The sequence below is a fragment of the Anguilla rostrata genome, chromosome 18, assembly GCF_018555375.3.
Source record: "Anguilla rostrata isolate EN2019 chromosome 18, ASM1855537v3, whole genome shotgun sequence".
Lineage (NCBI taxonomy): Eukaryota > Metazoa > Chordata > Actinopteri > Anguilliformes > Anguillidae > Anguilla > Anguilla rostrata.
In genome coordinates, this window is record NC_057950.1 from 23423759 (window position 1) to 23437933 (window position 14175).

General features: G+C 41.1%; 1 protein-coding gene across 30 annotated transcripts in view; it reads right to left on the reverse strand.

The window, feature by feature from the left end:
• Positions 1 to 14175, reverse strand: part of dst (dystonin) — a 207711-nt gene that overhangs the window by 83379 nt on the left and 110157 nt on the right. For all 30 annotated transcript variants that reach the window (XM_064317870.1, XM_064317864.1, XM_064317863.1 and 27 more), the window contains 3 exons: positions 3750 to 3896; positions 1417 to 1505; positions 698 to 806 (listed from right to left, as the gene is read on the reverse strand). In XM_064317870.1, coding sequence (XP_064173940.1) covers positions 698 to 806; positions 1417 to 1505; positions 3750 to 3896 — 345 coding nt within the window. The remainder of the gene's footprint in view (positions 1 to 697; positions 807 to 1416; positions 1506 to 3749; positions 3897 to 14175) is intronic.

Below are 14175 nucleotides of genomic sequence, written 5' to 3' on the forward strand. Positions count from 1 at the left end.
ATAATATAAATCTAATTATATATATATATAATATATAGAATTTCAAATCATGCATACATACATGCTTGATGCATACATATCAGTTTAAGCTTCTCAATATCAATTCTTTCTTAAAAAAATGTGAAATATTTACTCACCTGCCATACAGGCATATGAATGTTAAGAGTTCACACAGAATAGTGCAAGGCTTTGACAGTGTTTGAACAGCAAGAAGAGGGGAAGACGCACAGAAAGCTGGCATGCATCTGTGAACAAAACTCAGCATCTTGCGAAAACGCAAGTTAGTCGAATACAACAACAGCATTGCTGCTGGTGAACACCTGTGGAAAATAGCTCCTCATAGCTTTCTCATTGGTTGCTGTGAAAAGTTAGAATGTGGGTGACATTAGACATTCATGCTATGCTCATGTTTACAGCACACTCAGTTGCTAAAAACTTGGTTTTGAAAAGTGAAGCACGACCATTTGAAACAGAATACACAATTCACACAATCTACTCACACAATCTTCTGCCAGCCACAGTGCTATGGTGATTTTATACAATTAGTGTAGATGTGGCAAAGAAGAACACCTGACCTACCATGCGATAGATCAAACCATTCGGTTGAAAGACACGTTAGTTCTTCATCATGCAGCTGTGGATGGATTTTGGGCTTTTTCCGTAGAACAATGCAGAACAGTCCCTGTAGGTAGGTTACCTGTTGGGCTGTTGGAGTCTGATCAGCACACTGCTGGGACAGCTCGCTGTACGCCTGGTGTAGAGATTTCAGCTGCTCCTTGGCTTCCTGCTTCTCATTCTCAGTCATCCTGCATTACATTACATTTCAGGCATTTAGCAGATGCTCTTATCCAGAGCAACTTACGCAAATTTTTACATATACTGAAGCAATGCAGATTAAGTACCTTGCCAAGGGTACAACGGCAGTGTTCTACCCAGGAATCGAATCTGTGACTTTCAGGTTACAAGACAACTCCTTACCATTATACTACACTAAATTTTTCCATTACTAGTGCAGCAAATGACTGGGCGACTGCCATCACATTGACAATACGCACATCTCCATTGAAAATGGCTAACAACTGAATTCAAAACTTAAAAACTGGTGAATCTCTCACATCTCTGGTATATAACTCGCAATATTAACAGTCTCGGGTCACGGAAGTAAAAAGGTGCATTGGTTCTGATTCAGTCAACACTTGACTTTAACTCTGACTCACAAGCAAAAGAAACTAGTTGTTCTTTTCATTTGCACAAACACAATTTGTTTACCAGCTGTATATACCATTGTGATACCACATGTCAGTGTTTAAGATAAAAGACCAATAAACCTAATATTACTGATGACATTATATATAAAAGAGATACTGCCTTTGAGTCAGTCTTTCTTTGTTAATTGTAGGAAGCAGCAGCACATACTTGTCACTGTGTTTAGTTAACAACAGCTGGGTTGTCCTCAAGGCTTCAGCAATCTGTTCCTTCTTTGTTGCGAGTTCCTCCATTGAAATCTTGAACAAAAGGAAGAAAAAATAACATTAACTTACAGCACACGCTTTACTTTGCCACTGCTCTCATGAGATTTTGTACAGATTCTTATGATAAATCAATAAAAGGGCTTTCACATAATTTTATGCAATGCAGATTTGGAAAATGATTAAAATAATTATTTACGTTATAAAAGCAATTTATACAAAATATGTTTTTGTATTCATTTTTCATTAATATTGTTCACAATCTCCCCCAGAATTCCAAAGCTCTTTATTGTGGAGACAGATATACATATAATCTGTAGACTGTATATGTAGATTATATGAAGACTGTCAGTAGATTTTATGTAGACTCTATATATCAATGGAAGAACAGACAGTAAATGAAAGCACTAGAATTAGCTTGCTTTTAGACCTTTATCAAGGCACAATGATAAAGATCTCCCCTTTTAAATCTGATGTTATTTAGTCTTCAAGTGAGTCTATTATTCCAGCTCATCTGACATTACTTATTAAAAATGTATTGTGCCTATGTTTGGGGTGGGGTGGGGTGGGGGTTTGGGGTCTGACCGTGAGGGTTTTGAAATATTAGGTGCCACACCCCAATCAGGACATTCATATGCAAACTGATATTAATACTGTGCCAAATATTGTAAATGTGGCCAGAGAAAAGGGTGGATCAATTTTCTTTCTTTTTTTTTCCAAATCAGCCACCCAACCCATAGCTGTATACAGGCCAATTTCCACCCCAATCTGGAATGTCTAGCTGTCTGCAACTGCAGCTGCGTTCCATGCGCAAACGCTGCGCCGCTTTGGGAGAACCGAGACGTTGGCGGTTCTCCTCCGAAAGGCGTGGCGTGACCGGCTGCTTCTCACAGCCCCGCAGACCGCAGTTAAGCTCGCACAGAGCGCCGTCGGAGGAAGACCCTTTCTTACGTGGCTTTGACATGTAGTCTTACGGGTGCCCATTGGATAGGGATCACACGCGGATCCCTACCCGACTGAACCCTCCCATACTCTGGGTTTGGGCGTCACCCTATGGATCTACTGGCCCCGGGCGAATCTGGCACAGACTGAATTCGATCCAAGGCCGTCAGGCGCATTAAGGCACCCCAGCATGATGCCTCAGCTGAAAGCCATCAGAGCAGCCCCACATTTGGATCACTTTTAATGCAGCGACACTGGGAGAAACATTAAACATGTACGGCTTTTTTTAGTTGCCGTATATTGTGCAGTAACACCCACTGTAAAACATCAGTCTAGCCGAAAACAGTAAGACTTATACAGCACTTACACAGTGTGCTTAAAACGCTTTCCAAGGTAGAAAATACAGGGACTGAGAAGGGGGGAGGGGGGGAGATGCATATCGTGGCATGTGATAATTTAACACTTTGTTCCGTGAATGTGTGCATATACGTGCTTTCACTTCTATGTCAGTGTACTGACAAACAGCACAGAACATCAAGAGAATTGAATTCAGGGTAATCCCCACTTAGAGCACGTTTATGATGTTTAGAGCTGTTCATGATGTTTCGGTTGAAAATGAGATCTTCTGCGTCATATGCTGGGTGTTGGGAGTCATGCCAAATGAGCTTTTCGCATCAACCGAGGGTATGCAATTATAATACTGATCATCGCCTTGCTATATGCAAGTGTGTCTTTACACAAAGACATGAACTACCACAGTTCATAGAGAGTATCTGATTGTTTGGACTGCAGTTAATGGACAAAACTTCACAGCATTTATTTCCCTCTGTATGCCGTGAGCCACTGATGTACCTATCTGTTAACAATGACATTTGTTAAGTTAATGTTGGGAATGGGGAAAAAAATTAAACCATAAGAGAATAACAGGAAATAATGTTTTTTTTCCTTCCTTTTTATGACACAGTATATGTATGTGTTTGGTACAAGGTAGCAATATTTTGCTTTTTATGTTTATTTTTGTCTTGCGTTGACTCGATCTGTGTTTTTTAGCAATGTTTGGAAATTGTGGTTTCACTACAAGGGAAGGGAACAGCTTTTAAACAGGTCCTTGTGAACAACACCGCAGATTCATGAAACCTCTAATAGTACAGTGATAACACAGACACCCACAGTGTGCTTTTTACCAAACAGTGAGAAGTTTCCTTTATTGTTTACCAGTGCTGTTGATCATCAGACACCTTCCTTGAACACAAGAACGGGGTGATTTTGTCTGACAGTAACAGGGATTCCACTTAAGAAAGATCGGCATTAATGGGTCTTTCAGAGTGTTTTAATTACCTGGGGCTTACTAGCGGACTCGGGGCTGTGCTTGCCGTCTGTCAGGCACTTGTCTTCTTTGCTTAGGCTTGTTTTCACACTTGACATCCAGCCTAACAATTTGCTAACTTTGTCACCATGCTCTTTCTTCTCCTCCTCTATAGATTTCTGCGATGGGTTAGGGGGGAAGAGAAATCAAAATGGCCGTTAGATCACTACAGCATTTGGCATATTGATCGTACACTGGCAAAGTACCTGGATGCATCCGCACATCCCTCCACCAAAGGCAAACCTCCCAGCCATCAGAACAATTTGAGAAGAGGCATCACAGTAATTCTGATCACAAATCATTGGTGTAATAGAGACTCAAAGTACTAACTGACAAATCATTTAGATTCAGTGTAACAGAGCCTCAAAATGTGAGTCTAAAGTACTACTTTAACTGTAGAGAAAAAAATATATATTTATTGACTTGTAATTAGTGGTTACACAACACATGAAAGCTATAGATGTGACATTTCGTGAGCACTTTCTGCGATAAAACATGAAAACAAAAAGGAATGAAAAGTATTAGTTCTTACATTTTTTTTTAGTAAAACAAGAATCCTTGATTATATGCTAAATAAAACATTGTAATATAACTTGAGTTTATAAACATGATGCATTTTCATTTAACACATACATGAAATTAAATCATACACTTTCATATATTACTAACTACATTTCATATATACATTTCATTTGTAAAACTTTCAGCAAGCTTTCAGATTTGTTGAGTATGCTGAAACTTGAGAATCACCATTCTGACACCTCATTTCACATATGGGTAGGTAAAAATGTAATGGAAGGACTGGACTCCGACATTGTGGCTCTTGACTGCTCGGAGAAGCTTGAAACCCGTATGACAGTCATAGACCCCTTTTTCCAAAGCCTCCTTGAAAGATATTTTCCTTTTGGTCTTAGGGCATGTCAGATTCTTGGTGTACGACTTCTCATCGGTCAGGTGTGCAGCGATGGCTTCGTCAATCAAGCCGCACCGCGCTGCCTCTTCCACCGAGATCCTGGCCAGAGTTCCTGGCTGCACCAGGCCTCCAGTTAGGGCCTGGAACTCGAGGCACTTCAGCCCCACGTCTCTGGGGAACAGGCCCTGCTGCATGGCCTGGGCCACAGACAGGATCGCGCCGGTTTGAGGGTGAGCAATGCCACGGTATGCCTGCTCATACAGCTGGACCTGGCGGACCATCGTCTCGTCTAGGAGACCTCGCTGGAGGGCCTCGGCAACCGTGAATTTCTCACCCAGCAACGGGTCGCAGATGCCCCCTGTGCAGGCCTGGGCCTCCAGCAGCCGGATAGCGGTGAGCCTGTCCAGCAGGTTCTGCTGATGCCCCCTGAACAAGGACAGCCTGCTCATTTGATTGATATCCCACAGGCCTGCGATAGAGCTGTGGGGATCTTCTGAAATGCTCCTTCTGGAGATCAAAAGGTCTGCAAGCTCGTTGATTTTGAGGAGCCCCGCCCTGTAATTCTCCAGCTCGATTATAGTGATGATCTTGAGGACCAGGCAGCGTTCGATGCAAAGCTGACGCCCACTCCTGAGGTCAGTCAGAATATGCAAGGTACCGCCACTTGAATCTGTCTGGGTAATCTCCTCCCACATATTCTCCTGCTGGGAGAGCAACAGGTAAGTGTCCCTGTCGATGAGCTTAGCCATATACGCCTCAAAGGTAGACATTTCGGTGCCAGAACTGCTGCTGATCACCCACAACCGTGAGGGTCTGGCCAGGGTTATGTTTGTGAGGTGTCGACTGCCAAAGGGGAGGAGGAAGACTTGCCCATCAACATCATAGACGCATGTCTTGAGAAGCTCGCCATAGTAGGCCTTGTGTCCCGTGTCTGGATTGTGAAAAGCTTTGGGGTGGCTGACAGGGTCATACAGGGTCTGGAGTGTGGTTTTGTTTATAAGTCCCTTCTCCAAAGCGATATCTAAGGACACACGGATGCCACTCTGTGGGTCGACCAGCCCACCTGTGGCTATCTGAACTTCAATGATCTTCTTCCCTTTGTGCCTGTCCAAAATTCTACTCTCCATGGCCTGGAAGACAGACAGCGTTTTGCTGCCATGTGCATAGCCAGTTACTGCCCTCTCAGCATCTAGAAGTTTTTCCCTCAGCTCCTCCTCAACAATACCTTTCTCCAGAGCATCCTGGACTGAGTAGGTTTTGCCAGTGACGTAGTCTATAATTTGCCCTGTGGCTGCCTGTGCCTCCAGAAACTCTATGGCGTAAGTCTGCGCTATGAAACCTTTCTCAGCAGCCTCCATGAAGGAGACCTTCTTCTTGCTGGATTCAGTGTAAATGCCTGCTATCGCGGCTGTTTTGCCGATGAATCCCGCTACCGAGGGCTGTGCTATGTGGCCCGCCTCCTTCTCATCTCTCAGTGTCACAGAAGAGATGGACGTTGAGGATGCTTGTGTATCTTTATGTTGAGATGAGACAGAGTTAGTCATGGATGTGACATTCCCAGAATGCATTTCTTCTGACACAGTCACGGATATATTACTGGTAATGACAGTGTGCTCTGTTTTCTGGCTTATGTTCGTGGAGTGCATCTGTGTAATTTTTGAGGTTTGGGTAGTTTTCTTCACGGTCAACTCCTGAGGTTGGCTTTCAGTTTGCTGAACTTCTATTTGGCCGCAAGCATTTATTTTCTCTAGTGTCTCAGCAGTCAGTTCCTGCATTGCTTGGGCCTTCTCCACACTTGATGTCTGTAGATATGAAATTTGCAGACCCATTAGATACAAAATGAGCACATAGCGGTACATTGAGCTTTTGGCACATATATCTTAATTTTCAAAAAGTATTCATCATATATTGTGTTGCACCTCTCAAATAAGTTTAAGGTTTTTGTATGTACAAAGGAGGGTCAAATGGTTGACAGATACACATAGCCATCTTTCAGTAGTGGTTCTAAATCATTTACATAAGCAAGGTGACCAGAGAAGTACACTTCAACATTTACTAAATTCTGTGTTTGGTAGTGGAAGAACCGCTATATTTCAGCAACACAATCTGACTGCAGAAGCCCACCGTTTGATCCACCTTTGTACTACTTCTGTGTGAAAAATATGCACATGGGTACAATTAAGGCAAACCAAAACATGAGTTCATTTAACCCAATACAATACATGTAGGACACAAACTATTATACAAACGAATGTAGACATTTGTACCTCTGAAGAAATTTTCAGTCTCCTTAGCTCTTCCTCCAGTTTATGTTGAATTTCCTCTTGTGATATCAGAATCTGTTTCGCCACCAAAAGCTCATTCTTCAGTTTGGCAAGCTCGTTATCTTTAAAGCACTGATGGTTCATTTGACACTCCTTTTCCATTGTTTTCTTACTTTCGTTGCCAAGAGCCACCTCAAGTTTCAAAACCTTTTCCTGTAGGTCTTTTACCTCCTTTATGTAAGATGATACCTGCTCTTTGAACGATCTCGATTCCCTCTCACCTACTGCCAGTTTCCTCTCAGTCTCCACTAATGTCTGCTTGAGCCTTGCATTCTCTTTTGTGATTTCATTACGGCTGCTGTCTGTCTTAGTGACGCTCCCAGCCAGCTTAAGTTTTTCCTTTTCTAACTCAGCGATCCTTGTCTTTGTGCCAATCAATTCATGACTGATTGCACTTTTTTCTTTCTCTCCTTTATCGAACTTCATACGAAGCGTGTCCACTTGCTGCTGTGCCTCTTTCTTCAACTTCAAAGCCTCCTGGTTGAGTGTTTTCAGCTGTTCAATTTCTTGCAGATATTTTTTCTCACGTTCAGCTACTTCAGTGCTGTACAGATTCTCCCTTGACTTCTTGTCAAGCTCCATTTTAAAACTGGACTCAGTACTCTGTAGTACCAGTTTCTGTTCCATTTCAGTCTGGAGCAACTCCAGCTGGCTCTCATAGCCTTTTTTCTGCAGTTCCAATTTACCTTTCAGGTCTTCTAGCATCTGTTTACAGTTCTGCACTTGCTCCTCCAGACCCTGGGACTTCAGCTGGGCAGCTGATGCCTCCTTCTGTTTCTGCTGGACCTCGTCCTGGGTCTGCTCTAGTTTCTTCTTCAGGAGGGTGACTTCAGACATCAGGGATTTTTCTTTCTCCTTTGCCGTACTCCTCTCCTTCTGAAGGCCCGAAATTTCCTGCTTTAAGCTCAGGGTGAATTTCTCTGAGCTGGAGCTAACTTCGCTGAATGACTGTTTGCTCCTCTGAACCTCTTTCTGAAGCTCCGTGACTTTAGACTCATACTTCTTCCCTTCCTGAAGCTCATCCTTAGTTCTCTTCAGGACATAATTCAGCTCATTCAGCTGGGCCTTCAGAGTCACCAGTTCTTGATCTGCCACTTTTTTGTCCCTCTGTAGAGCAGCTAATTCCTGTCTAAGATTCACTGCAACTTTTTCAGAATTCCCACTCAGATCATTTATAGTCTGTCTGCATTTCTGAACCTCAGCCTCCAGTTCCTTTACTTTGGAAGAGTGTTTCTGTCCATCAGCAGACTCCTTTCGCAGCTCATCCATTGCCTTCTTAAGTTTAATAGTTAGATTACTTATTTCAGATTCCTGTTCCAGAACCTTCTTGTCTACCTTTTTCTTTTTTTCACTAACAGAATTAAGCTCAGTTGTCAGATTCCTGATGTCGTTCTCATGGCTGAGAATAGATATACTTAGAGAACTACTTTTTTGCTGTAATTCAGATGTTTTCTTAACTTCCTCATCATAGTCTCTCAGTTTGATCTGCAGCTCCTGTGAAAATTGGGTCACTTTCTGTAACTCATCGGTTGTCGTCTTAAGCGTTGTGTTGAGATTATAAATTTCAGTTTTCTGCTCAAGGACTTGCTGTTCAAACTTTTTCTTTTCAGTATTCATGGAACTGATTTCAGACTTCAAGTTCTTAATGTCCCGCTCAAGGGTGGCAATCGTCACATCCTGAGCTTTGTTTTTCTGCTGTAGGTCAGATGATTTCTTTATTTCCTCATTATGTTCTCTCAGTTTTACCTGCAGCTCATCTTTTGTCTTCCTAAGTGTCGCATTTAGATTGGTAATTTCGGATTTCTGTTCAGTGACTTGCCGTTCAAGCTTTCTCTTTTCAGTATTCATGGTACTAAGCTCAGACTTGAGATTCCTGATGTCCTTCTCATAGTTGGCAATAGTCAGATCCAGAGATTTGTTTTTCTGCTGTACTTCCGATGATTTCTTTGCTTCCTCACTATATTCTCTCAGTTTGATCTGCACCTCGTGTGACGACTGGGTCACTTTCTGTAACTCAACGGTTGTCGTCTTAATTGTTGTATTTAGATTGTTAATTTCAACTTTCTGCTGAACGACTTGCTGTTCAATCTTTTTCTTTTCAACATTCATGGAATTGAGCTCAGTCTTAAGATTCTTAATGTTCTTCTCATGGGTGGCAATTGTCAGTTCGAGAGCTTTGTTTTTCTGCTGTAGTTCCGATGATTTCTTTGCTTCCTCATTATATTCTCTCAATTTTATCTGCAGCTCATGGGAAGATTGGGTCACCTGCTTAAGTGTTGCATTTAGATTGTTAATTTCAGCTTTCTGCTCAAGGACTTGCTGCTCAACCTTTCTCTTTTCAGCAGTAATGGAAATGAGCTCAGACCTAACATTCTGCATCTCCTTCTCATGGGTGGCAATTGTCACATCCTGAGATTTGTTCTTCTGCTGTAGTTCAGTTGATTTCCTTGCTTCCTCTTTATAGTCTCTCAGTTTTATCTGCAGCTCGTGTGAAGATTGGGTCACTATCTGCAACTCACTTGTTGTCTTTGTAAGTGTTGTATTTAGATTGCTAATTTCTGCTTTCTGCTGAAGGACTTGCTGTTCGATCTTTCTCTTTTCTGTGCTCACAGTATTAAGCTCCGACTTAAGATTCTTAATGTCCTTCTCATTGCTGACTATGTCCAGACTTAGCGTTGTGATCTTCAGCTGTAGTTCAGATGATTTCTTAGTTTCCTCGCTATGTTCCCTCAGTTTTATCTGTAGCTCATCACTTGCCTTCTTAAGGGCCACGTTCAGATTGTTTATTTCAACTTTCTGCTCACCTACTTGCTGTTCGAGCTTTCTCTTTTCAGCTGTCATGGAATTGAGCTCAGATCTAAGATTCCTGTTGTCCTTCTCATAGTTGCTGATCGTCAGATCCTGAGCTTTGTTTTTCTGCTGTAGCCCAGATGATTTCCTTGCTTCCTCATTATAGTCTCTCAGTTTGAGCTGCAGCTCATGAGAAGATTGGGTCACTTTCTGCAACTCATCAGTGGTTTTCTTAAGTGTGGCATTTAGATTATTAATTTCAGTTTTCTGCTCAAGGAGTTGCTGTTCAACCCTCTTTTTTTCAGCATTCATGGAATTTAACTCAGACTGAAGATTCCTAATGTCCTTCTCATGGGTGACAATAGTTAGATCCTGTGATCTGGTTCTCTCCTGGAGTTCAGATGATTTTTTGGCTTCCTCAGTATAGTCTCTCAGTTTGATCTGAATCTCCTGTGAAGATTGGGTCACTTTCTGTAACTCATCTGTCGTCTTTTTAATCGTCACATTAAGACTGCTAATTTCAGCTTTCTGCTCAGAGACTTGCTGTTCTATCTTTCTCTTTTCTGTACTCAGAGAATTAAGTTCAAATTTAAGATTCCTGATGTCTTTCTCGTGGGTAGCAATCGTCAGATCCTGAGCTTTGTTTTTCTGCTGTAATTCAGATGATTTCTTCACTTCTTCATTATAGTTTCTGAGTTTGATCTGCAGCTCGTGACTAGTTTGTTTCTCCTTCTGTAGCTCATCTGTCACCTTCTTAAGCATTACGTTCAGCTTGTTCGTTTCAGCTTTCAGCTCATGGACTTGCTGTTCGATCTTCCTCTTTTCTGTGCTTACAGAATTAAGCTCAGTCTTAAGATTCTTAATGTCCTTCTCATGGGTGCCTATCTCAAGACTAAAGGATCTATTCTTCAGCTGCAGTTCAGATGATTTCTTAGTTTCCTCGTTATAGTCTCTCAGTTTGATCTGCAGCTCATCTTTTGCCTTCCTAAGTTCTGCGTTTAGACTGCTAATTTCGACTTTCTGCTCAACAACTTGCTGTTCAAGCTTTCTCTTTTCAGTATTCATTAAATTGAGCTCAGACCTAAGATTCCTGAGGTCCTCCTCATGTTTGATAATAGTCAGATCCAGAGATTTGCTTTTATATTGTAGCCCAGATGATTTCTTTGCTTCCTCATCATAGTCTCTCAGTTTGATCTGCAGCTCATGAGAAGATTGGGTGACTTTCTGTAACTCATCGGTGGTCTTCTTAAGTGTTGCATTTAGATTGTTAATTTCTGCTTTTTGTTCAAAGACTTGCTGTTCAATCTTTCTCTTTTCTGTGCTTACAGAATTGAGTTCAGACAAAAGATTCCTGATGTCCTTCTCATGGGTGGCAATTGTCAGATCTTGAGCTTTGTTTTTCTGTTGTAGTTCCGATGATTTCTTTGTTTCCTCATTATAGTTTCTCAGTTTGATCTGCAACTCATGTGACGATTGGTTCACTTTCTGTAACTCAATGGTTGTCGTCTTAAGTGTTGCATTTAGATTGTTAATTTCAGCTTTCTGCTCAAAGACTTGCTGTTCAATCTTTCTCTTTTCTGTGTTAACAGAATTAAGTTCAGACTTAAGATTCCTGATGTCTTTCTCGTGGGTAGCAATCATCAGATCCTGAGCTTTGTTTTTCTGCTGTAGTTCCGATGATTTCTTCACTTCCTCATTATAGTCCCTCACTTTGATCTGCAGCTCGTGAGTAATTTGTTTCTCCTTCTGTAGCTCATCTGTCACCTTCTTAAGCATTATGTTCAGATTGTTTGTTTCAGCTTTCAGCTCATGGACTTGCTGTTCGATCTTCCTCTTTTCTGTGCTTACAGAATTAAGCTCAGTCTTAAGATTATTAATGTCCTTCTCATGGGTGCCTATCTCAAGACTAAAAGATCTATTCTTCAGCTGCAGTTCAGATGATTTCTTAGTTTCCTCATTATATTCTCTCAGTTTGATCTGCAGCTCATCTTTTGCCTTCCTAAGTTCTGCGTTTAGACTGCTAATTTCGACTTTCTGCTCAACAACTTGCTGTTCAAACTTTCTCTTTTCAGTATTCATTAAATTGAGCTCAGACCTAAGATTTCTGATGTCCTGCTCATGTTTTATAATCGTCAGATCCAGGGATTTGCTTTTCTGCTGTAGTTCAGAAGATTTCTTTGTTTCCTCAGTATAGTCTCTCACTTTGATCTGCAGCTCGTGTGAAGACTGGGTAACTTTTTGCAGCTCATCAGTGGTCTTTCTTAGTGTTGTGTTTAGATTAGTAATTTCAGCTTTCTGCTCAAGAACTTGTTGTTCAACTTTTCTCTTTTCAGTACTTACAGAATTAAGCTCAGACTTAAGATCCTTAATGTTTTTCTCATGGGTGAGTAATTCAACACTTATGGCTTTGTTCTTCAGCTGCAGTTCAGATGATTTCTTTGTTTCCTCATTGAGGTCTCTCAATTTGATCTGCAGCTCATCTTTCATCTTCCTAAGTTCTGTGTTTAGACTGTTCGTTTCAGTTTTAAGCTCATGGACTTGCTGTTCAACCTTCCTCTTCTCTGTGCTTATAGAATTAAGCTCAGACTTAAGATCCTTAATATTTCTCTCATGGGTGCCTATCTCCAGACTAAAGGCTTTGTTCTTCAGCTGCAGTTCAGATGATTTCTTTGTTTCCTCGTTATATTCTCTCAGTTTGATCTGCAGCTCGTCTTTTGTCTTACTAAGTGTTGCATTTAGATTGTTAATTTCGGCTTTCTGCTCAAGAACTTGCTGTTCGAGCTTTCTCTTTTCAGTATTCACTGAATTGAGCTCAAACCTAAGATTATTAGCATCCTTCTCATGGCTGGCAATTGCTGCATACTGAGCTTTGTTTTTCTGCTGTAGTTCAGTTGATTTCTTAATTTCCTCACTATATTCTCTCACTTTGAGCTGCAGCTCATGCGAAGATTGGGTCACTTTCTGTAACTCATCGGTGGTCTTTTTAAGCATCACATTTAGATTGCTAATTTCTGTTTTTTGCTCAAGGACTTGCTGGTCGAGCTTTCTCTTTTCAGCATTCACTGAATTCAACTCTGACCTAAGACTTCTGATGTCCTTCTCCTGGTCAGAAATGGCCAGATCCTGAGCTTTGTTTTTCTGCTGTAGTTCAGAAGATTTCTTTGCTTCTTCATTATAGTCTCTCACTTTGATCTGAAGCTCATGAGAAGATTGGGTAACTTGTTGCAACTCATCAGTGGTCTTTCTAAGCATCACATTTAGATTGCTAAGTTCTGCTTTTTGCTCAAGGACTTGCTGGTTGAGCTTTATCTTTTCTGTGCTTGCAGAATTAAGCTCAGATTTAAGATTTTTAATGTCTTTCTCAAGGGTGGCAATTGTCAGATCCTGAGCTTTGTTCTTCAGCTCTAGTTCAGTTGATTTTTTGGTTTCCTCATTAAAGTCTCTCAGTTTTATCTGCAGTTCCTCTTTTGTCTTCTTAAGTTCAGTGTTTATATTGTTAATTTCAGCTTTCTGCTCAAGGACTTGCTGTTCCACCTTTTTCTTTTCAACATTCATGGAACTGAGCTCAGACTTAAGATTCCTGATGTCCTTCTCATGGGTGGCAATTGTCAGTTCGAGTGCTTTGTTTTTTTGCTGTAGTTCAGTTGATTTCTTTGCTTCCTCATTATAGTCTCTCAGTTTGATCTGCTGCTCATGTGAAGATTGGGTCACTTTCTGCAACTCATCCGTTGTCTTCCTAAGCATTGTGTTAATATTGTTTACTTCCGCTTTCTGTTCAAGTAATTGCTGTTCAACCTTTCTCTTCTCTGTGCTTATAGAATTAAGCTCAGCCTTAAGATTTTTAATGTCCTTCTCATTGCTGACAAGGTCCAAACTCAGTGTTGTGTTCTTTTGCTGTAATTCAGATGATTTCTTTGCTTCCTCATCATAAGTCCTCAATTTAATCTGCAGCTCGTGTGAGGTTTGGGTCACTTTCTGTAACTCATCTTTTGTATTCCTAAGTGTGACGTTAAGGATGCTAATTTCATTTTTAAGCTCTTGGACCTGCTGGTCTACCTTTCTCTTTTCTGCATTCACAGAATTAAGATCAGACTTAAGATTCCTGATGTCTTTCTCATGGGTGGCAATAGTAAGACTTAGCATTTTGTTCTTTTGCTGTAGTTCAGATGATTTCTTTACTTCTTCACCATAGTCCCTCATTTTAATCTGCAGCTCATGGGAAGTTTGGCTTTCCTTCTGTAACTCACCTGTAGTTTTCTTGAGTGTTATATTAAGCTCAAGCATTTGCTGTTCAACCAATTTCTTTTCTGTGCTTAAAGAATCAAGGTTGGACCTTAGAGTCTTGACGTCCATCTCATAAGTTGCAATTTC